Genomic DNA, 23,581 nt, shown 5'->3' on the forward strand with positions numbered 1-23,581 from the left:
TGTGTTGTTTCACATACCCGGGTGGGTTGGGTGATTAGCTGGCTGAAGCCGTGCATATCACAAATCCTACTGAAGGACTTGAAGACGGACGTGTCTTTACGTTGCATATCCGTGTTCCAGTCTCCAATAATAATTGTCTCTACATCCCCCACCTCAGCCAAACACCCATCTAATGTATCATAAAAGTCACTCTGTTCCGGTGGTCTATAGATTGTCCCGACTATTACAGAGTTAGCATTGTCAAAAAGAATTTCAACCCACACAGATTCAATATTTTCATGATGCAGGTCAGTACAGTTTTTGAAATTGGTGTCTTTATGTATGTACATGCAGACACCACCTCCATTCACGTTCCTGTCCCTTCTCACTACAAGATAATCTTCAATTTCAATCTCTGAATCTGTAATGGAATTGTCCAATTTGGTCTCAGAAAAGCATAATATGCTTGCCTTACCGTTCATGAATAGCTGCCTGAGTTCAGCCAGTTTGTGTCTCAGGCTGTTAGTGTTCAGATGAAAAATATGTAGTCCATTTTTGTTGCTTAAATGCACAATGTCGTCAGCTTGCAGATATTTGTCTTTGTCCGTTACAGCAACCGGCTTGCGGCCTGCCGTGTTGCTTGGAGCGGTGGGGTGGTGGGGGGAGGGAGGCTCCGTTGTAGCTTTAGCCGTTGATATGCTAGCAGGGTGGCTAACAACATGGCGGATATTTGTTCCCTCGGATCTCGGTTCACTTCCTCTCGTCACGGTGATGAGTCTCTTGTGTTTTCCTTATAACCCTTATTTTCCTTATGGAGCATTAAAGGTGGGGTAGGTAAGTTTGAGAAACCGGCTCGAGATACACTTTTTGTTATATTCCATGGAATGCTCTGAACATCCCGATAGCAATGAATATCTTAAGTGCTTTGAGTAAAAATCGTCTATGGTAAAAATCCATAAAAAATGTTGTCTGTGGAAGCCGTAGCACTGTAAAAAGCACGACCAATCATTTTAGCCGGCCTGGCTCAAGCCCCCAGGAAGTGCGCCGGACTCAGATGAAAATATCAAGCCCCCAGGAAGTACGCCGGACTCAGATGAAAATATTTGTGGTGGCCAAATGGCGGTACTACACTTCCGTTTGGTTGCCAGGCCCGGAAACACTTTTTCCCATTGACTTACATGGGGAAATAGTGGTCTGTAAATCGTTGGATAATTTTTTTTAAACTAAATAAACTACCCAGTATGAACACTTGTATAGCCCTTATTAAAAACATTCGTTCCTCAAGTTGTAATAATGTGCTAATAACGTTATGACGTTCTGCATTATGAACGCGCATCTAAACCACAGGACCGCGCCACCCGGCACGTTCATGTGATGTGACTGATTTGACGTGTTTAGCACTACGAGTTATATGGGATTAGTTTTGTATCATAAAGATAAAGCCACACTTTCTCAGAATAAACCAAAACTATGAGTTTAAAAAAAAAAAAAACTGAGTCAAGCAAAATAAAATACATTTCAAAAATAAAACTATAAGTTGCAAACAAATCATTTGTGTAATCATGTAAACTATATGTCTGTTTTCTTTGTTTTAACATAGGTTTTTGTTTGCAGTTCTTGTTTCTTCTTTCTCAATGATCAGACTTTTGCTCTCGCTGCAGCCTTCTCTTTTGCGCTCCCTCATTTTTTGTTTGAGATTCTGACACAAACCTCCCAGGTGGGCGGGACTTTCAGGGGTGCGTCCCCATTGGCTACTCAGTTTTTGAGTGACAGCCCAGTCCTCCAGCGATTGTAAAGTGCAGGCAGCTGCGGTGCGGTAGCTGAGCGTGGACAGAAGACCCCCAGAAGAACCAGCTTTTAAATTATTATAATACTACAAGTGAAAATATATGTAAGTATTGTAACGTTCACAGATGAAGTCGGAAACAGGCTTCTAGTTATTAGGCTTTAATAACTCTTATTTTCTTAGATGATCACAGGTACCGGTATAGCTTGCAGGTTCAACCTCACACACTCTACTAAACTCTCACACCCACACACCTTTATAACCAAGCTCCCCGGCCCGGAAATGCTGCCCTCTTGTCCTGGTGTCATAGTTCCGCTTTTGTCCACCTCGTCCAGTTTCAGCTCCATCTCCTTCAGTTCGCCTCCGCGTCTGAACCTCACAGAGTCTTGGGTCTGCTCCGCCTCTGCCTTCCTCGAGGCCTCTCTGTGTTGGACGTTCTGCTCCATGGTACTCCTCTCCGCTATAGCTATACGCTTGCCTGCTTATGGGCCTCATCCAGCTGAGATTTACTGGTATCCAACTATGCTTCTGTCCTTTTCAGGTCTTCTAAAGTTTTCGAAGTCTCAAGTTGGGATTGTTCTAGCTTATTCTGGAGCTCGTTGTAACCTTGCTGCAGCGCCTTAGCGTCTCTACCCATCTCGCTGATCCTCTCCTGGTACTTGATGCAGTCCCTCTGCAGCTGCCAGACCTCCAGCTGCTTCTCCCTCAGCAGCTCCTCCAGCTGCCGCGCTCTGCTCTGACTGCCTTCCCTGACCCTCTGAGTGGACCTCAGCTGCTGCTCCAGCTCCCTCTGCTTACCAGACTCTGCTTCGGCTCTCTCTCTCTGTGCTTGCCTCATGTCCTCCTCCAGCCTGGCGGCCCGGTCGCTCTCGCTCTGCGCCTCAGCCTCCAATTCGGCCCGCTCCCTCGCCAACCGCTCCACCTGCAGCTCGGTCAAATGCTCCCTCCCGGTTGTCCGCCGCCTCCTGCTGGTAGTCTGCGATGCTGCCGTTGAGCTGGGCCAGCTGGTTCATCAGACGCTCCTCCAGGTTGTCCTTCTCGGCTTCCAGGCTCCTGAGCAGCTCTTTGAACTGCGCCTCCCTCTTGGCACCCTCCTCCACCAGGCTAATTTCTCTCTCTTTGCCCTCTTGGAGGCACTTCTCCAGAGAGGCCACAAGGCTCTCCTTCTCTCTACTCTCCTGGAGATCTCGCTCAAGAGAGGCCAGCTCCGCTTTGAGTCTAGCCTCCTGTTGCTGCCACGCTTCATAGCTGTGCCGGTCCTCAGGGCTAAGCAGCAGCAGACATGAAAGAGCCTCATCTGAGGCACAAAGCTAGCTGTAGTGCTTTAGTCTCTACTGACCACCCCCCGTCCCGGCATGTGCAAGCAGTTCAAATTGGGCATGGAAAGCCTCCCAGTCAGCCTTACCCGAGTACTTGGGTGTCTTCACGGACACGGCGGCTGCTACCGGTTGATGGGCGCCGCCATTGTTGTTTACATCCCACTTGGTTTTGGCGCGAAACACAGCTGAAGATGGCGATATTCCCGCGTCTCTAGCCATCCTCACCGCCGACTCCCTCAGGCGCTCTCTCGCCTCTCGTGCCTTCACAAACTCCCCACTCATGTCCTTCGACCACCCACATGCTCCTTCTTCCTCTCAATCCCTACTTTCCTGCTTCACTCCCATCTTGCTGAACTTTTCCATCTCCGCTAGCTTACCTGCTAGCTCCGTGACGCAGTTACGAACACCCGTCCGGATAGACGTCTTCCGTTCGAAAAGTCACTTCTGACACCAATGTAACGTTCACAGATGAAGTCGGAAACAGGCTTCTAGTTATTAGGCTTTAATAACTCTTACTTTCTTAGATGATCACAGGTACCGGTATAGCTTGCAGGTTCAACCTCACACACTCTCTACTAAACTCTCACACACACACACCTTTATAACCAAGACTACGTCACACTTCCCCGCCCTCCCCATTCTGCTCCCCCAATCACAGACCCGCACCTAGACCAGCATCACTGTGCAGCTCTGTGATTGGCAGAGAGACGGGGGATGCCTGAGTGACACCCTCAGCATCCTATCAGGGTCGCTACAGTATTGATCATTTGTGTTGTTTGTGCTGTACTATACGGTACTAGAAGTAAAGCTGTGCTATGAAAGTTAGATTTTGCTACCTTTAGATCCATAACAATGCAAGCCAAGTAGCCTAACAGTTAGCTACATAGCTAGCAGTGAGTGAGCGTTCAGACACCTGCACACACACTCAAACTGACTCGTGCCAAGATAACCCTAAGCCCACGGGCGCGGGAAGGGGGGTGCTGAGGGCGCTGCAGCAGCCGCTAGCGGCAGGCAGGGGGTGCGGAGCTCCCCTGTCTGAATTATTATTTGACGGTCATTGCTGCTCCCCCTGTGCATAATCTGTGTAATATGTAGCCAATAAATTCCACATTGTTGGCAAAATAATATTTTGGCCTGCCCCGAAAGATTTTTCTGTAGCCCCGGACAATTCTACCTCAATAATATAATACATTAACCATGCTTTACGTGAACCTCATCAAGACACTAGAAAGGACGGAAGGACTGTAATTTCCCGTGTTCAGTGAATGCAACAGAGGCAAGACACCAGACCAATCAGAGTTGCATGGAAATAAAAGTGTGCTTGTGTAATTCAAGCTCGGCTCTGTGTGTGTGTGTGCGGAAATAGCGCATTTAGTGTGTATGAGAGAGGGCGAGAGGGAGAGAGGGACCGGTGCCAGCAGCAGGGACCGTGTTGTTAGCATCTGGTTAGCTAGCTGCACTAACGGACATATGGAGCTGTTTGTTCCACAACAAGCTGGAGGAGAGTCCTCTCCTCTCAGACTGAGAGGCTCAGGTGAGCTAAAGCAGTGGTTCCCAACCCCCTTGGGGGGTCGCCAAAGATCGCAGGGGGGGCGCCAGACCTCAGATGATTTGAGGCCTAATATCATATTTAGAATTTAAAAAAAAAAAAAAAAAATGTACATATCATTTTTTTTTTACATATCATTTTTTTTACATATTGTAACGCAATACATGATTTGCGCTAAAAGCCTTGTCTACATTACAATCAAATATAGAAATGAATTGATTAACTAAAATAAAAATTCAAAAAATTCATCTGATACTCCTCCGATTGGCGCCAACATTGACGTTACTGTGTCAGCTTTCATAATAATAACAGTTTGCTGCGCTTGCTAGCTAGCGACCGACTTCATAAGGTGAATATTTTTCGTCTAAAAATGTCTGAAAAACGTAAAGGAGATGACAGCTCATCTGCAATCAAAAAGAAAATGAGGACCTACCTAGAGAGCTATCTTAACTTCGGTTTCATGGAGGGAACGGACAAAACCCGCCCAGAGTGTGTGATATGCAGAGAGAAGCTAGCCAACGAAAGCATGAAACCCAGCAAAATGAATAGACACCAACAGACCATGCACCCAGAAACAGTCGGGCGTGATTGGGACTTTTTCATAAAGAAACAACACCTTGCAAAGGCAAACAAGCCAATGGATATTAGAACAGCATTTGTTAGGGCTGGCAGCGATGCACAGAAGGCCACCGAGGCCTCTTTTGAATGTGCACTTTTAATAGCAAAGGCAAAGAAACCGCACAACATTGGCGAGCAGCTCATTAAGCCAGCTTGCATTAAGATGGTTGAGAAACTGTGCGGCCCGCAGGTGGCGGAGAAGCTAAAAACTGTACCACTGTCAAACAATACGGTGAAAGACAGAATTGACAAGATGGCAAGTAACTGCGAGCTGCAGCTGCTCGAAAAGCTTGGAAAGGGGCCATTTGCCATACAACTTGATGAAACCACAACTGTAGCAGACAAGGCTGTGCTGATCGTTTATGTGCAATATATCGATGGGGAAGATTTGAAGCAGGACATTCTTATGTCAGTCAACCTTACCACTACCACCCGGGGTGAGGACATTTTTACTGCAGTCGATTCTTACCTCTCATCCCACAATCTTTCCTATGAGAATTTAGTTGCATGTTGCACAGACGGAGCTGCATCAATGATGGGGAAAAACAAGGGATTTAACAGTCGCTTGAAAGAAAAGGCCCCACACTGCACAATATTTCACTGTGTGATACATCGCCAGGCCCTGGCCAGCAAGAAACTGTCAGAAGACCTCAGCGAAACACTCTCAACTGTTGTTAAAATAGTAAATTTCATCAAAGGTCGCCCCACCAACAAGCGTCTATTCGCAGACTTGTGCGCACCAAACCCTCCTCCTGTACACCGAGGTGCGCTGGCTCTCACGCGGCCGAGTGCTGGCACGCTTTGTAGAACTGAAGGAAAAAATTGAAGAGTTTCTACAAACTCGTAACCGCGCACTGTCAGAGCAAGTGACTGAGTCATTCTGGATTAAAACAGCATACCTGGCCGACATCTTCGGTCTCTACAATGAAACAAACAAGCGTCTGCAAGGCGTGGAGTCCAACATTCTCCAATGTAAAGAGGCGCTCGATGCATTTGTGCGCAAACTGGAGTACAGGGTCGGGAAAATGGAGAGGGGGGAGCTGCAACAGTTTCCACTACTGCTGAAACAATCCCAAAACAATCCTGAAACGGTGCCTGTGTCTGTACGTTGCGAGTTCATCCGCCATATGAACGCACTGCAAACGGAAATGCAATCACGGTTCGCTGACATAGACGAGTATGTCTCCAAGGAATTGTGGGTTTTAGATCCCTTTATTGCCAAAGTTGAGGATGTGGAATACCTGGATTGCGAAGATGAGCTCACCGACATACAAGCTGACTCGCTGTCAAAGAAATACTTCCAGGAAAAAGGATTTAAAAAGTTTTGGATTGTCAAAGGACCAAGCCTCGCTCCAAAGCTCACACTGCATGCCACGACCATGATTATACTCCCATTCAGTACGACATATATATCAGAAACAGCCTTCAGTGCACTTGTTGCCATCAAAACAAAAGCACGCAACACACTGGACGTTCACAACGACTTTAGACTGGCTGTCACTCACATTACACCGGACATTCCATCCCTGGCTGCGGGCGTGCAAGCCCAAGGTTCACATTAATGAACCTACTTGAACCTCGTCTTCTCTCTGCTACCTTTTCCATGGCAGACAAGCATTTGATTTACCTGCTTAATGCCAGTTTTTCATTTTTGTTTTATACAGGCCTATGCCACCATATTACAATTTTTTTATTAGACATAGTCTATTCTTTTGAAGTGTCCTGTTCTTCGACATTTGAAATAATTATGATGCATACTTTTGCAAGTTAGTAGCTATGAAAAGCATACAAAGACAGAAATGTATCATTTTTTTCTTTAATAGAAATGTTTCTTCTGCGCGTAAAGTGTCGGTTTCAGTTGGATTATTTGTCACAGTTGCTCCGATCAGATCGGTCTCCTCCATTTTGTAGATTATTTACGATTTTTTAATCCACATAAACACATCGCCAAAATCCGGAATTGAATTGTTTCCACTTGCGTCGTCCTTTAATTTCTTCATACATCGGGCATCCAAATGAATTAATCCTGAGTCCAATAACCATCAAAGTCACTCCAATTATAGTGCTCCTTAATTACGCTTTCATCCTCCTTTAACGAAATACTTCACATTCATCCAGTTTGTGACAGTAATTGTAGCATTTTTGAGACTTTTAAACGTGTGTGTGTGTGTGTGTGTGTGTGTGTGTGTGTGTGTGTGTGTGTGTGTGTGTGTGTGTGTGTGTGTGTGTGTGTGTGTGTGTGTGTGTGTGTGTGTGTGTGTGTGTGTGTGTGTGTGTGTGTGTGTGTGTGTGTGTGTGTGTGTGGGGGGGGGGGGGTTGGTAACCGCTGTTACCAGGCACGGCTGTCACTACCCGATCTGCCCCCCTGCCCGATCTGTACTGCACATGTGCGAGATGGTCCGTCATACTGGACAACTACATACGGCAACTCTAATAGGACACTTCACAAAGTGGCGTTTGGCAAAGCAGAAAAAGAACACAAAAAAACGGGAGAGATGAGTTATTGTTATTACAACGTGACTTCATTATTATTTAACAACTCTTTTTATTGGGTTCTTTTATTTGGGGCTAAGTACATTGTCAGAATAAGTGAGAAATGGATTTAACTTCTGTTAGACAGCTATATGCCATACATTTTTGCATACATTCACAGTAAATATTTATTCAGTATGATAGCTGCCAAACAGAAGTTAAATCCATTTCTCACTTATTCTGACAATGTACTTAAACCCAAATAAAAGAACCCAATAAAAATAGTTGTTAAATAATAGTGAAGTCACGTTGTAATAACAATAACTCATCTCTCTCGGTTTTTTTTGTTTTCTTTTTGTGCTTTGCCAAACGCCACTGTGTCAAGTGTCCTAGTTGGGTTGCCTTACGGAGTTGTCCAGTATGGCAGACCATCTCGCACATGCGCAGTACAGATCGGGCAGGGGGGCAGATCGGCAACAGCAATAATTAAAGTTTCAAAGTTTTGGGGGGTCGCAAATACCAACAGGAGTCATTTGGGGGGGCCCTGGGTGAAAAAGGTTGGGAACCCCTGAGCTAAAGGACTCTCTTGAGTGTTTAGATAGTTAACTATCTCAGTGGGTCTCAAACGGTTTGGTCACAAATTATTCAAAAGATTATTTCCGGACCGCGGCACACCTTCATATGATCATTATAGTTATACAAAAAATAAGAGAATAAAGGAAAAACAGTTATGAAATACTGTATGGCAGTAAAACAAGAATACAGTTTGAAAGGGGAGGGATTTGTAAAATACCCATAAAGAAAAAGAACATCTGCTTACAGTTGTGTTTCATCTGGGTGTTGAGAGATGTATCCATAGATCTCTTAATGTTGCTCTCAAAGTGCACCAGATTGATGCTTTTAACTTCAATATTTAAAAAAATTCTTCCCGGGGGAGCATTTCCCTGGACCCCCCCAGAGGAGGTGAGGCCCGCTCCCCACTCGTAAACAAATAGCACTTTACCCCTGCCCATATGCCGTGAGCTGATTATCGAGCCTTCATTGTAACAGTCGCGGGTGTACTGTGTGTTTGCGTGTGGGGAGTGTTGCAGTAGAACATTCCACTGTAGCGCCCCTGGTGCTCGCACTTTTGTGCGTGCTCTATAGTGCCGTAATAGTGTTCACTGGACTGGAGTCCAGCACCTCAGCACCCCCACTCAAAATACCTTCCCGCGCCTCTGCCTAAGCCTGTTGGTGCCTTCTGACTCTACCAACAGGCTTACATGATTCTGTTTAGATATGCAAGTATAAGCCATGATAGCTTATTTTATTAACACGCTAATTTGATATGAAAATCAATGGAGGCTGAGTTAACTTTGTAGGAAAACCTACCGTCCATGACTGCCCCTGAGCTGTGTTTTATTTGTTAACTTCATATTTTTAATTTCCTAAAACATTTATTTTCCTCTCATATTAACAGTGTGGATCATTGAGACAGTGTGGATCATTGAGACAGCGTGGTGTCCAGAGTCTTATCCCGTTTTCCCACTTCCTCTGAGGGGACAGCACGGAGGGGGGGCATGAAGAAAGACCTGCCAGCTTCATCCACACAGCCCCCCCCCCTTCACTGGAGTCTCCCTCCGCAGCCGGTTGGCGTAGTTTTGGCACAATTCAGTTGTACAGACCGACGTTAACAGCAGCCCTGTCTGAGTATGCACACGGAGACCGACTCTGTCGTCCAGTGATCTAACCGCCTTCTGGAAAAGCTTCACAAGTACGTCGGTACGCAAATGCGCTTTGTGACACAAGTGACGGTACGCATTTGAGATTACGCACATAACCTGCATACCAGTTATGTGCACCCCTTTACTACAACAAAAGTATTCTCCGTCGGGACTTCCTGCAACAACATCACGCCGTTATCTTGATTCTGATTGGCCAGAAGACATTATCAAATATGTTCTATTGAGAAGACGATCACTACGTGGCAAAAGTTTTCAAAAACATTTCTGGTCTTCGGTATTTCCAGACAAGTGGCTACTGAAATCAATATTACTAACAATCTTGCTATCTGTGCAATTCTCGGCGCGAGTTGGCGGACTTTATTTTGCTTAATTTAACATAATTTTTCATGGTGGGGCTAAGCCATTTCTTGGTATGGGTGTAGCCTACCCCAGCCATACCCTGGCGCTGCCACTGGTGGGATGTATAGGGCGGGCCATTCTGCACATGCGTTAAATGCGTTAAATATTTTAACGCAATTAATTCAAAAAATGTATTACCGCCGTTAACGCGATTATTTTGACAGCATTAAAATAAAGATATGTGTCAAAGCTCTAATCAAATTAACAGTTGTATTAATTATAATTGTATATGTATATATATGTATATAGCCTGTGTTGTATATTTATACACACAAATGAACAACCTTGTGTGTGTCAAATAACAAGTTATATTGTAGTGTTTCTTTTAGTGTTGTTTTATGCTTATCCACATTTTGATTTCAGAGCACAGGAGAAGGAGAATGCTGGGCACAACATAAAGCGCAACAGTGAAGCTGGCAATGCTGAACAAAACCATCACTAGATCGTGTTAAATCAATGTAATATAAAGTACATAACGATTGATGTGTTCCGACATTAGCATAATTACTAATGGCTCGGACGTTACACTAGCTAGCGGCTCGTTATTAGTTAATATCGAATCCATCATAACGATCCAGAACGCGCGGTGATGTTATGTGTACGCAAATTGAAGTGCTTGATGTGAACAAGCCTTTTGGGGGGCGTGGTTAAAGTTGCGCATGCTCTATGAGCGCACATACGGGTACTTCTCAGGCATGCTGGGTAATCTGTGACATTAATTTGTGACGTTTCACTCTCTCAAAAGTTGGACCATTTTGTCATCCATGCGCCAATGAGCAACTCTCATAGGAATTAATGAGGCCCCGCCTTCTACGCTGTATCCAGTTCTTATGGTGTGCAAAAGATGGCGTCTGTCAACTTCCGGTGGCTGGGTGTGCGGCTGAGTACTTCCGGTTTGAGTACAGAGTTTTGACAGCTTGACAGTTTGACAGTTTGTTATGTCACACCGAGAGCAAGAATGAGTGGATTTCGGGGTAAAGAAAAGCGATTGGCTTTCCAGCCTGTAAGAAAGTCGGCACTACATTGCTGTGTGCCCCTTTGTACAAATTCGTCCCGTTATCAGAATCAGAATACCTTTATTAGTCCCACAGAGGGGAAATTTGCAGCGTTGAAGCAGGTAAGAGCCACAGACAGCTTAGTGTTGAATATCTTACATGCGTTAAAAAGTACTAAGTTATAATATAATAAACGATATGCTAAAAAAGTACTAAGTTATTATATAATAAACAATATGCTAAAAAAAAGATAAAAGTTACATACTTTTCAAAAATACAGATAAAAACAAATCAAATCTACAAATCAAATCCTGTAGCAGTTCTTAGGATTTAGCAGCCCGGTATATATTACCGTTATTAAAGATGGCATATGTATATAAAGTATATATTGCACATAAAGCACATATTGCACATAGTTTGACGGTATTTAACAGCAGCAAGTTACACAATGTTATAATCGGGAGATAAGTGTCCATTCATTTCGGCAAGCCTGGGCAACAACGATTCAAAGATTTCTTGCTCCCAAACCAATTGTGTATTTCATTACAAAAAGCAGTTATACCAACTATGTTTAGGTACTAATGAATTATATCCTCAAAACAAACGCAAACATAAATAACAAAGGAAAATACATAATTTAATAAATCCACAATATGATAACATTTTACAGATTCATTTAATAAACTTTTACAAAACATAGGTTGATGTTATATCGGGGGGAAAAATACATATTTAAACATTTCAATTAGTCTCTGCATATTTAAGTAATGCTAGTTTATATAACAGATGAACAATATCCAGAAAGTAGATGCAAAAAATATATATAATGTGTGCATTTCCAACATATCCTCTGAAAGAGTGTTAGTCGTTGAGTTGAGTAGTGAGCCATTCGTTTTTTTTTCGTGGTGCGATGTCTGCTGAGAAGTCCTTGTATGCCTCGCTGACTTTGAGGACATCTGGGTCTGGCAGCTCCCCCCGCACGGCCTTGTAACGTGTACTCCTTTGAACATGTTTATATGATAATTAGGACTTTAAGAACAATTTTACACTCAGACAACAATCACAAAGTTGTAGCAGGCTACATACAATTACTTAGGACAATATATATTACCTTACACCAGGGGTATTCAACTAGATTAGGAAGGGGGCCACAATTGTAAAATGTCTTGAAGGCGAGGGCCACAAGACTGACAATGAAAATGAACAAATGCCATTGTTATTGTACAACCAACCATGCAATAATAAATTATTATTATTATTGATATTGTTATTATTATTGTAGTAGTAGTAAAATAGGCAACCAAAATAGTAATGTAGGCTACTGTGGCAGATTTGTGGTCTTCTGCGGAATATAAGGAGGGAGAGCGAGACGCAGTCGGGTAAACGGATATTTATTTCACACAAGGTTCCCGAGGTGGCTAAAACAGAACAATCCCTCAACGGGCAAATGATAACTGGCAGGGGTCTGGATTCTCGTCCTGGCATAACGTTCGTCTTTCCGTCTGTCCGCCAGTCTCCTACTGAGAGAACAAAAACACACGTGGTTAAATACCACCGCATTCCTATCATTCTAATCCACTTGACAGCTACGTCAATCCCAGGCAATTAGCCGCTCCGCCCCCTGCTTTACAACCTGCCGCTAAACCACGCCCGCCCCCCCATACCACAGCTACTTTATTCTAATGAATCCATATAGATTTGTGTATTATAACACCAAAATGCTGGGTGGCAACAAATACCAGAAAACAATGCTAGGCCTAGGATAGCAAATGCGATCAGTAAGAGGCAGAGGAGGCCTAGAAGTCCGAGATTAACAAAGATGCAAGCATAGGCAGCGTCCCATCATTACAAAATAAATGAAAATAGAAGCTACCTGACAAATCAGTGTGAGAAGTTGCATTTCCGAGCCATAGCCAGTTTGCTGAATTCAGGTCGGTGCGAGGTCAGAGCAAGCTGCATGCACTGGTTGAGATGTTCATCCGTGAGTCGATTGCGATGTTGATTCTTTATCAAGTTCATTGTCGAAAATCCGGACTCGCATATGTAAGTAGATCCAAACATGGTTAACAGGTAGATAGCCAGTCTCCGGCAGTGATGAAACTGATGAGTAGAATGAGCCCAAAACTCGCACAGTCCCTCTTCTCCGAATTTTGCTTTCAGCACATCAGAGCTCTGAATTTGCACCAACTCCAGCTGGAATGCAGCCTCGTCAATACCGGGCATCACGGCTTTCGCCTCGGCTGGACAGGACCCGGAAACATCGACCGCAAATGGATTGCGCACAAATAAAAGAACCTGTTTTGGAATCTTGAAGTCGTTGAATCGCTCTGTGAAGTTTTCAGCCAAGCTTTTCAAAAGTCCCTTCATTCCAGCCATTGCTGCGCTGCTCACGGGGACGTTGCGTAGTGTTGGGAAGTGGATCTTCCTCCCCATTACGTCAGGTAGAAAGAGGTCCAGGTTCACCCGAAACGCACTAACCTTCTCAATGATCTCAGCCACACTTGACCCTCCCCCCTGTAGCTGCAGGTTGAGTGTGTTTAGGTGGCCCATGATGTCGCACAAAAAGGCAATCTGTGCAATGAAATCCGGCTTTTGCATGCGTGCAAGTAGGTCTTTAGCTTTGCTTGATTTCTGGCTTGAGAGGAATTCACTCACCTCCTTTCGCAGTGCAAAGAAACGTTCGAGAACACGTCCTCGGCTCAACCAGCGGACATCGTTATGTTGCAATAGGTCTGAGTATGCGGCTTCCTGCTCTTGAAGCAGCATTTTGAACAGTCGGTGCTGCAGACCTGACGTCGAGCGAATATGATTCACAATTTTTACGACAGTCTCCATTGTTTCTTTCAACTCCCCTGACAATTTCGCACACAGAACTGATTGATGTATGATGCAATGCAGTGTGTTCACTGTGGGATGCTCTGCACATAAGCGAGATGCAAAGCCCCTTTCTTTCCCAATCATGGACGGGCAGCCATCGGTAACGAGAAGGTTGATCTTACCTAGATCCAAACCTTTCTCTTCAAAAAAACTCCAAACTGCAGCGAAAATCACTTCACCTGTAGTGCTGGTTGTCAGTGGTAAAAGGCATAACAACTCCTCTTTAAAAACGTCACCATCGAAGTACCTCACAAACAGCGAGAGCTGTGCCGTATCTGTTGCATCGGTCGATTCATCGACAGCGAGTGACATGTACTCTGTCGATTTGAGATCGGCAATTAATGCTGAAAAACAGTCCTCAAACAGTACCTCTACTCTTCGACTTCCCGATGTGTCAGAGAGCGGTACTTGCTTCAAATGGTTCATTATATATTCCTTGTTTTTATCTCCTGCAAAAAGTTCATCCACCATCTCAAGAGTACACTCCTTCACAACTTCAGCGTCAGTGAATGGCTTTCTCTTTTTGGCTAAAGCGAACATCACTCGTAGGGAAGCAGCAGTGGCCTTTTCCTGGGCTGTAGAAGCAGTTGTAAGAATAGTGGTTGATGCAGTGTAAGAAGATTTAAGTATTTCTATTTTACCACGTCTAGCTGTGCTACCAGGCGGGTAAGCAGCATTGAAGTTAGCAGCATGCTTGGTCTCATAGTGGCGCCTCACATTAGCAACCTTGCAGACTGAAACAGTTATTTGACATATTAAACATAAAGGTCTAGGATTGGCGTGCGATGGTAAAATAAATACAAAATCATCAGTCCATTTGGGGTTGAAGTGTCGGTTTTCACCGTCAATTTTCCGCCGTTTCTCTCCGCTCATTTTGGATCAGTAACGAGAGTAACGAGATTGACACGATATCGCGATAATTACACGCTGATCAGTCCAATGCAAGATTGCCTTTTAAGAGCTATTGAAGGAGAAATCATTTGGACTCATTTAATTCGGATAACATAATAGCGAACATATATTTACATTTATTTAAATGATTATAAAAATAAATTCTGTAATTAGAATTTTTTTTTTTATATTGGAATATGGAGTGCGTTCCAGGGGCCACGAGAAAGCTCCCCGCGGGCCGGATTTGGCCCGCGGGCCGCCAGTTGAATATCCCTGCCTTACACCATTAGCAACTGTAAACTGCTTTGGCTTAGTCGAAATGAACACCATGTCACTCACTCTGCCTGGTTTCACACCCTATTAATTACACAAAAGAATTGTCAAATTAATTGAAAAGGTCATTGATGCAACATACTAAATCAGCTCTTGGCACAAAGGAAATACTCATTAAACCGTGGATTGGTTGTGAACACACACTGTACTTACCATGGTTCTTGGCTTGTGCCATAGCTGCTCTGTTTCAGTGCAGCTGAGGACAGGGGGTAAAGCAGCCAGGTTGAGTGTGGAGTAGTGTGCAGTCTGGAACAGCAGTGCAACATTGTGGTTGCAGAGTCCTGTTCCAGCTACACAGGAACACTTTGCCACTGCAATCTCCACAGGTGAGCAGTTCTCAAAGAAAATCTACACCAGGCCTATTCAACTGGCGGCCCACGGGCCAGATGCGGCCCAGAACCAACTCCCGAGTGGCCCAGCCTCCCGTAGCCAAATTCCTACACTAGTACAGACCATGAACGCAACACTCCGTGTTGCATAGAAACCACCAAACCACAACGCAGCATGTTTTTTGAAAGTGCATCTAGTGGTGCTAGTAACGGTGGTCCTATGATAGCAACTCTAAAACATGTCTCTCTCAACTCTGAAGCGTAAACAGAGACAAAACGGTCATTTATCTTGTGGAGCAGATGATCCAAGTCAAGCTGGACCTTTTCGCGACCGACTTGAGCACGGGTCGGATGCTGCATTTTCCGACGCTCCCCAAACACATCACATTTCCGGCACAAATCACGGATGTGATGACAGATTTCATTGCGAGGTTGAAAGAGAACTTTGCCGGTCGATTATGGACTTGCTCTGCCCACAGAGGTGATGGGCTTTGCTAGAGACCCCTTCACTGTTGCAATAGAGAGGGACATATCAACCAGAGCAAAGGAAGTGGTCCCCTGCATCGACAAGGGGAAATATACACTGGAACTTATTGACATGCAGCGCACTAACGGGCCAGCGAAGTTTTGGAGTGATGTCAAAAAACAGCAGTTCCCTAACGTTCAGAAAGTAGCGATCTCTGTGCTCAGTATGTTTGGATCAACATACACATGTGAATCAAGCTTTTCACACATGAACTCAATCAAAAGTAGCACTCGCTGCTCCCTGACTGACAGCACTCTTCACCAATGTTTTAGGATTGCATTGACACCCTATGAGCCAAAAATCACTGCTCTTGTTCAAAACAAAAAATGTCCCTTCTCCCATTGCGAAAGTCAGCGATGACAAATCACAAATGAGGTGATAGTAAGCACCTAGTTTACTATAGTAGACGTGTAGTGTAGTATTCATTCATATAGTTACCCGTGTCCCTTGTTATGGGTTTGTGCACTGAAGGGTTTGACAGTTCTTTCTGTATTCATTTAAATGCACTTTGTAATGTGTCCGGGTCAAATGTGACCAAAACGTATGATTTTTTGGTTATTACTTGAAAAGTGAAAAAATAGTATTGCTACAGTACTACCTCTTTGTGTTGCATTGGAGCTCTTTAGCTGTTTTTTTTGTATGTGAGGACATTTATTAAGACTGCTATTATTGTATTCAGTAAATGCACTTTGTGATGTGCCTGGTTCAAAAAAACTAACCTGAATATTTGACTTCTAAAGCAACAAATGTAATGCTACAACTGGGCACTTTTTTTCAGATTCTGTTAAATTAATGCTAATTTGTTGTGTTTTTGTGCACTTTTTTAGATGAACAATGAATAAAAATTGCATGTTTTTCATCGCAGTAATATGTGTTGGTTTAAAATGTGTCACTACCCGCTTTTTACAGGCCGCTGAATGTCTGGCCCAGCTGCATTTTGTAGTTATAAAATCTGGCCCAACTGAATGTGTAGTTGAATAGCCCTGATCTACACAGTAAAACAAAATGTCAGTCATTTTACATTTAGGACACTGCTTCAATACAACACAGACAAATAAGAAAGCTGAGAGCAGGCTGATCAGGCAAGTAGTAGGTGTGGGAAAAGGCTAAACCATGTCACATCACATACACAGAAGTTCTGCTGTTTGGAATACTGTAATTTAAGGACATTCAAACAGATAAGCTCTCTCAGCTGTCTCAATGTATTATCTTATTATATTATAACTACATAAAATAGTGTTAGTAGAACGTTGAACAGCTTAACATAGATGTAGGGTACAAAACCAGCACTTACCTAACACTGGCCAACACAAATAATTGGACCCTACATGGATTATACTAACCATTCAGTAAAGAACAGCAGCCGTCACAACAAGTTTCTGGGGTTTCCATGAAAGCAGAGACAGTTTTCCACCTCTCATTAAGAATCTTTGATGAAAGCTAAGTTTGGGTTTAGCTAATGTATTTATCATTTTACACGACAGGGTTACAAAACGAAAATAAATCTGTAGCCCCTTCATGCTACACACACATAGCTAGCTACCAGTTGATGTGAGCTAATTTATTGTCACTATTATAACGAATCTGTTGCAAAACGTCAGCTAGCTGGGCTTTTTTGAATCCCAAATCACAGGTTACCTACTCTAGCTACATCAAAACCCCAGAACATGAACCTGATTGAGGCTTTGAACCGATGAACACTTTTTATTGTTCTCCCTACTCTGAGATCGTGAGGCTTTTCATGCTTTCTCATGGACCTGTAACAGCTAGCCCTGACACTCACTCTCCCTGAAGGTAGATCTTTGTTTGAAACTGTGGGGAATTGGACATCATTCATGTTATCCAAAACACGTAATAGTACATCATTAAAATGCTTTACAATGTATCAAGACTGTCAAGTTGTCAAAGTTAGCCAGTAACTACAGCTTTGTTTGTCACTTACCTTCATAATTGTTGATGTAACTGGATATGTACATCTTGAACCCCTTTTTTCTTTTGCTCCTCGGGGCTGAGCCTGCCGCTTGTACCAGCCGATGTACATCACTGATGTTAACCTTCGGTAGGTCTTGGAGAAATCGAGTGTAAAATAGTGCCATCACGTTAACGTTAGCCTTCTCACTTTGCTCTACTGCTATCTGTATGCTATCTGTATGCTATCTGTATGCTATCTGTATGCTATCTGTATGCTATCTGTATGCTATATATCTATCTGTATGCTATATATCTATCTATCTATCTATCTATCTAATCTTTCTATCGCTATCTACCCGCTCAACCACTCCACACCGTAGACTGGAAGTTTACAACCGCACACCCCGCCGCCGGAAGTTGATAGACGCCATCTTGTGCAACTAGCCAATTGATGGCCCGGCTAAAGTAACTGGATGGCCTACCTGCCTGTCAGCCTTCCATCTGTGCACAAACTTATCTCGTGCCCTCATTGGTCATGTGCGCATTCCTGTTGGAGGAGGGGCTCTGTAAGGAAGTGCCAGATTTGTTCCGGTTGTGTATTTTCAAATTCTAGCGCACTCGAGCTGGTTTCTCCAAAATTACCTACCCCACCTTTAAGGTCAGTGAACCCTTCATGCATTTTTAAATGTAACATTATCTAAGAAATTGTTTTGCAATAAGTGGAACATACATTTATTTGTGGCATGTTTCTCAAACTTGGCATTTGTGCTCATTAATACAATTATCAGCTCATAGTCTTTATAAGTGCGTAAATTGTACTCTGAGGGTTCCATGGTTGCTATGCTGGGTCTCCAGGTTCCTTAGTTTGAACCAAAACAAACTCTCTGATGGTCAGAAAAACAACAAAACGGAATATTTCCACTGGACAACTTCTCTGAAAAGAAACCATCAACCTGCCATTTTTCACTTATGGATCTCTTTCTTAGCCCGACTATCACTCACTTCGAGACATTTTTCATGGCAGATGTGAGCATTTTTTCTGTTTTTAACCTTTGTTGTTATCAATGTGTTTTGCCGTGAAGACTTTCAAACCCTCTCAGAATGCACCGGTATAATATTAATATTAAAGGTCCCATGTCATGCTTTTCCGGTTATTACCCGTCCCCTTGTTTGTTATGAAGGTTTTTCTGCATGTAAACGGTCTGCAGAGTCACAAACCCTCAAAGTACACCCTGTAGCGAGTAAAACTCTAACACAGAAAATACCTGCCTATGCTGCCCCAGAACGCCTCGTTGGAGATTTCTCTTTTTCTTCCTGGGTACAGTGATGTGCCCATACCCAAATGGACCCATTGGTCCAAATGGACCAATCTGTGGAGCTGTTACGTTACGTCCGCGGGGCCGTTACGTTCAGTCCGTGGATTGGTCCAAATCGACCAATCCGCGGACTTCCTCACACACACACACTCAATCAAACCGATTTCTCCTCCCTGAGACGGCGGGACGCGGCGAGGCTGTGAGTTGGTGTGTGAGCACACACACCAACTCCCAGCCAGGCTGCGGGTGTGTGTGTGTTCGGGCTGGGTTTCGCTGTGTCTCGCTGTCTCGCAGACGGCCACTGGGCTCACAGGGAGGGGGGGGCGCAGGAGCTCCAACAAGATGTTTAGGACAGAGAGTGAATACACATACTATACAGAGATGCTGTATGATAAACCAATGTGAGTTTGGAAAATTGCAGAATATAAATGTATTTTAGTACACCTCAACGATTTTCAAGTTTTTCTCAAGCTTCATCTGTAATCACCCCACTTGCATTGTGATACTGATCCTTTTGATTCAAGATGTGATTTGAGTCATTATGGTATAATACTATAGTTAACATGATGTGGAGAAGTGGTCTGACTGTTGTTTTTATTTTCATCTTCAGATGGACCGGCACTACAAGTGGACAACTGTCCTCCTGCCAGACCCCGCCCGTCCCAGCTCCGCCTGGCTCCCCAGCTGAACCTGCCCCTGAACATAACTCTTCTCCTTGTTCCCCCTTTAGGGCCATCTGCAGCTCCTCCCCTGGCTCCCACCATGGCCCCCCAGCTGGCCCCACCCCTGAGCAGAAGAGGATGAAGAACCTGAGGCTTCTGATGAAGAAGAGGGAGCAGTCTGGCAGCAGGTGGAGCGAGAGAGTCGCTGAAGATCCAGGTAAGTCTCACTTTGGCTCTTCAGGTCACCTCATGGCTCCCTTCTTGACTCTGGCACGTCTCCGTGCTCTTCCTCTCGCTTTTCTTCTTGCTCCTCCTCTCGCTCCTACTCTCGTTCCTCCTCACGCTTTTCCTCTAGCTCCTCCTCTCGCTCCTTCTCTCTGTCTTTTTCTAGCTCCTCCTCCTCTCGCTCTTCCTCTAACTCTTCTAGCTCTTCCTCTTGCTTCTGGTCTCTTGTGCCGACAGCTCATCCGACCAGGATCACCCTCAGAAGGCCACAGAGGACCAGCTCCTCTCTCCAGACCCCCCGTGAGCCTCTTGAACCTGCTGCACCCTGGGAGGCTCAGCCGGTAGGGAACGTCCCTGTGAAGAAGAGCATCCGGCTTCTGATGAAGAAGAGGACCCAGTTGGGGGGAGCAGTGCGTCACAGTAAAAAGATATAAATTAATTTGTTAAATGTTATTTCCACATTTCAGGGTAATGTGTTTATTCTTAAACTTTTTAACTATTTAATGTAATTTGACATTTGCTTATAGAGAGGAGAGGAGGTGGGAGGCAGAATTAAGTGTGACCTTTCATGCAAAAAAGGTAAGAACCAAGTTATCTAATATTATTACCAGATTTCAGGAAGTTCAGCTCATCTGTTTACAAGTTATTTGAAGACCTACATTACATATTTTTCCTTTTTGTTTTTAGAGAGAGGAGAGGAGATGAGAGAGCAGTATGAAGCTCAAGCTCTCGTGCAAAAGGTAAATATCAATGTATTTAATGTTTAAATCAGAATGAATGTAATGATGAATTACTAATCTGTTCACTTTTATTCTCTGAAGTCTTTTTGTGTGAGGAGATGAGGAAAGAAGCTAAAAAGCTGAATCGGGAAATGTAGTGAGAAGAAGAGAAGATGGCTACGCGATATAAAGTGAAAACATATCATTAATTGACTTAATTAATGCTGTGTGATGGATTTGGTGTGTACTTACTTAGCCAGTCATGATTAAATTGTGAATAAAGTGTTTTAAATAAATTGTCAAAACTGGAGGAAATATCTCATTTAATTTTAATCTAAGGGTTTGCATTTAAAAGGTTCTATAATTCTCATATGCACAAAGCTACAGTGTAGAAATAGCAATGAAATTCTTCTGACCTGAGCTCCTCCAACAATGCAACATATATAATAAAATACAAAATAAAAAGTAGTGCACAAAGTCTATATGTAAATAGAATATGATATGTACAAGAACAGATATTATTATTATATTGATATTGTGTGTTGGAGAATTAAACGTCCGATGTGAGGTTTATGAAGGTTAATTCTTGAGAGTTGGGTACTGACCAGTACTGACACATTAAGCCTAAAAAAATCATTTCCAGTGAGACCAAAATCACACTCTGGGTTAGTGGATAATGAATTCACAATAATAATATAAATACATATGGACCATTTTTTTTTACGTGTTATGTGTGTATAGAAGGCACCCATACACAATAGTGATCTCTCTGTATGGACCACACGAAGGAGTGGAACAGGTTAACATACATCTAAATTGTTCTTTAGAAAAAGGCGTTTCGATCTTGTTTGACCCTACGTAATACCCGTAGTTCCATGCTATCAATGCGGAAGCGACTATGAACGGCTACAGCGCCAACTGGTATTAGTGTTTTTATTGTTAATTTCAGCCATTAATATATAATCTAAAGTCCGTTTATTAAAAACCGAATTAGGTGGCTTTGTAATACGTTGTTTCAAAGTACTTCCATCTTAAAATGGGATGTTATGGCTTTCTATCTTCACCTATATTTGGGTAAAGTGTGTGGAAAGCGTCATGTTTGCTAGCTAGCATCTTTACAAACAAACCCGTCCCTTTAAGTGTCCGTCAAACAGCAACATGAAAGTTCGCTCGTCCGTGTTTGCCTCGTTCATTTTAATACTTGAGGGGATTGGCGTGGCCCTCTTTCTGCGGGGTTTTTTCCCCGTCCCTCTCAAGTCTTCCGTCTCATCCAAGAACAAGCTGTCAGACCTGCCCGTGGAGCCGCTGACAGGTGAGCTCACACACACTCACCTGCGTGTGTGCATGTGTGTTGGTCATCTTTTAAAACTCTTAAACTTCATTTTTTATTACAGGAAGTTCTCCCAACTCATCCCGCCTCCCACAGCCCCTGTTTAAGAGGGTGGTTATAATGTTAGTGGATGCTCTGCGGGAGGACTTTGTGTTTGGACCCAATGGCCGCATGTACATGCCCTACACCCGACACCTGGTGGAGAGGGGCTCTTCACACAGCTTCGTGGCCAAGGCAAGACCCCCCACCGTCACCATGCCCAGGATCAAGGTAAGGAGTTTGTGGGACACTCGGGCAGTGTTGGAAAAAGTACTCAGATCCTTTACTTGAGTAAAAGTGCAAATATCATGGGCGTCACTTTGTTAGAAAAAGCGGTGGGGACACTTTATTCCGATTTTTTTTTAAAACACTACTGCATTAAGCGCCCCCGCAAACAATACATGTGTACATCCATATGCTTGCAATGCTTTTTTAAACTAGTATAGTAACTATGCTAGGCTGCTGCAAAGCGGGAGCAACAATTTCTTTACTATTCTCCATTCAGTTATTCATAATATTAAACGTGTAGCAGGTCCAAACTGCACCACTTGGGTTACCAGAAATACACCCAAAAAGTGTGAATACTCCTCCAGATTGCACATGTTCTCTTGTGTAAATAAAGCTTTCTCAAAGTGTACAATGCTTTGTGCACGCTATTTTCAGAACATTTAAACAAATGATCCTAATGCAAAGTGCTGGGGACACAATTGGCCACTTCCAAAAGTGTCCCCAGCTTCCCCAGTATAAATGAAGCCTATGGCAAACACTAAAATATTCATTACAATTAAAAGTAAGAAAGTATTATCATTAAAATGTACTCAAAGCGAAAAAAGTAAAAATACTGATTTAGCACAATGAGTGTGGGAGAGAAACTCCATTACCATTTATGGCCAAGAAACATAGATGCATACAAAATTGCACAAAACGCTATAATTGTAATTAATTGTTACTAAATACCACAACTGTCTTGCCAACATAAACATTTATACATAATGACACACCTAAATGGTTCTTACACTAAGTTTTTAGCCTATTGCAAATAAAGTAATCAGCCTGAGTTTGGAAAGAGTGAGCACATTGCAGGTGCATGACGTTATTGAGCTGAAACACTGAGACTGTTGGCAGCCTGGGAAAAAGTCTGCATTTAGTTGTCAGTGCTGCTGGAAAGATTTTGCTCAGGAGGTGATTTTCTGGGAAAAAGAGCATCTCGGTATTGTCTCTATGGCTGCTGGGCAGCGCGGAGGTGGAGAAGCATCTAACTGAAGTTGTCAGGTGGAGCAGAATATTGTCAGGGCAGAATAAAAGGCAGATTCCATGCTTCAGCAGGGGTTGAGGGGGACAGGGGAGGTGGGGGGGGGGGGACAGAGATGTGCTGACAGCAGCAAGCTGTTTTAAAGATGGAAGAAGATTGGAGGCAATACGCATCCTGAAGTTGGACAGATTCCTCCTCAGCGATGTCTGATGAATGTGCTCAGGCAGGTTCAGGTCAGAGAGGGCAGCATGTGTTGGTGGACACTGTCAGAGATAGTGGACAGGATAAGCGCTGAAAACAAGAAGAACAACTCTGCAGGAGAAACAGGAT

At 43.6% G+C, this 23,581-nt stretch overlaps 2 protein-coding genes across 3 annotated transcripts in view; both read left to right on the forward strand.

Moving 5' to 3' along the window:
• Positions 1-9,528: 9,528 nt before the first annotated feature.
• LOC307032457 (uncharacterized protein) lies at positions 9,529-20,934 on the forward strand. Of its 2 annotated transcripts, none has more exons than XR_013806259.1 (6): positions 9,529-18,366; positions 19,635-19,903; positions 20,149-20,331; positions 20,439-20,490; positions 20,599-20,651; positions 20,733-20,768. XR_013806259.1 is itself a non-coding variant. In XM_079670437.1 (6 exons), the coding sequence occupies exons 1-6, from the start codon at positions 18,182-18,184 to the stop codon at positions 20,751-20,753; spliced, it is 753 nt and encodes a 250-aa protein (XP_079526563.1). In that variant the 5' UTR covers positions 9,529-18,181; the 3' UTR covers positions 20,754-20,934. The 2 variants fall into 2 exon arrangements, 1 of the variants encoding a protein (XP_079526563.1); XM_079670437.1 differs by having other exon boundaries at positions 20,149-20,321; positions 20,733-20,934.
• Positions 20,935-21,502: 568 nt separating this feature from the next.
• pigg (phosphatidylinositol glycan anchor biosynthesis class G (EMM blood group)) overlaps positions 21,503-23,581 on the forward strand; it is a 113,837-nt gene continuing 111,758 nt past the window's right edge. Inside the window, exons 1-2 of the mRNA XM_079669061.1 lie at positions 21,503-21,942; positions 22,025-22,230. Coding sequence (XP_079525187.1) covers positions 21,789-21,942; positions 22,025-22,230 — 360 coding nt within the window. The 5' untranslated portion in view covers positions 21,503-21,788. The remainder of the gene's footprint in view (positions 21,943-22,024; positions 22,231-23,581) is intronic.

This window comes from Notothenia rossii (genome assembly GCF_949606895.1).
Source record: "Notothenia rossii genome assembly, chromosome: 3".
Lineage (NCBI taxonomy): Eukaryota > Metazoa > Chordata > Actinopteri > Perciformes > Nototheniidae > Notothenia > Notothenia rossii.

Bases quoted from the DNA above. Each gene is read 5' to 3' on its own strand.
- LOC307032457 (XM_079670437.1), top strand. From the start codon at position 18,182: ATGGCCTACCTGCCTGTCAGCCTTCCATCTGTGCACAAACTTATCTCG. The intron at 20,491-20,598 runs GTAAGAACCAAG...TTTTGTTTTTAG, and splicing joins TGACCTTTCATGCAAAAAAG to AGAGAGGAGAGGAGATGAGA. The intron at 20,652-20,732 runs GTAAATATCAAT...TATTCTCTGAAG, and splicing joins CTCAAGCTCTCGTGCAAAAG to TCTTTTTGTGTGAGGAGATG.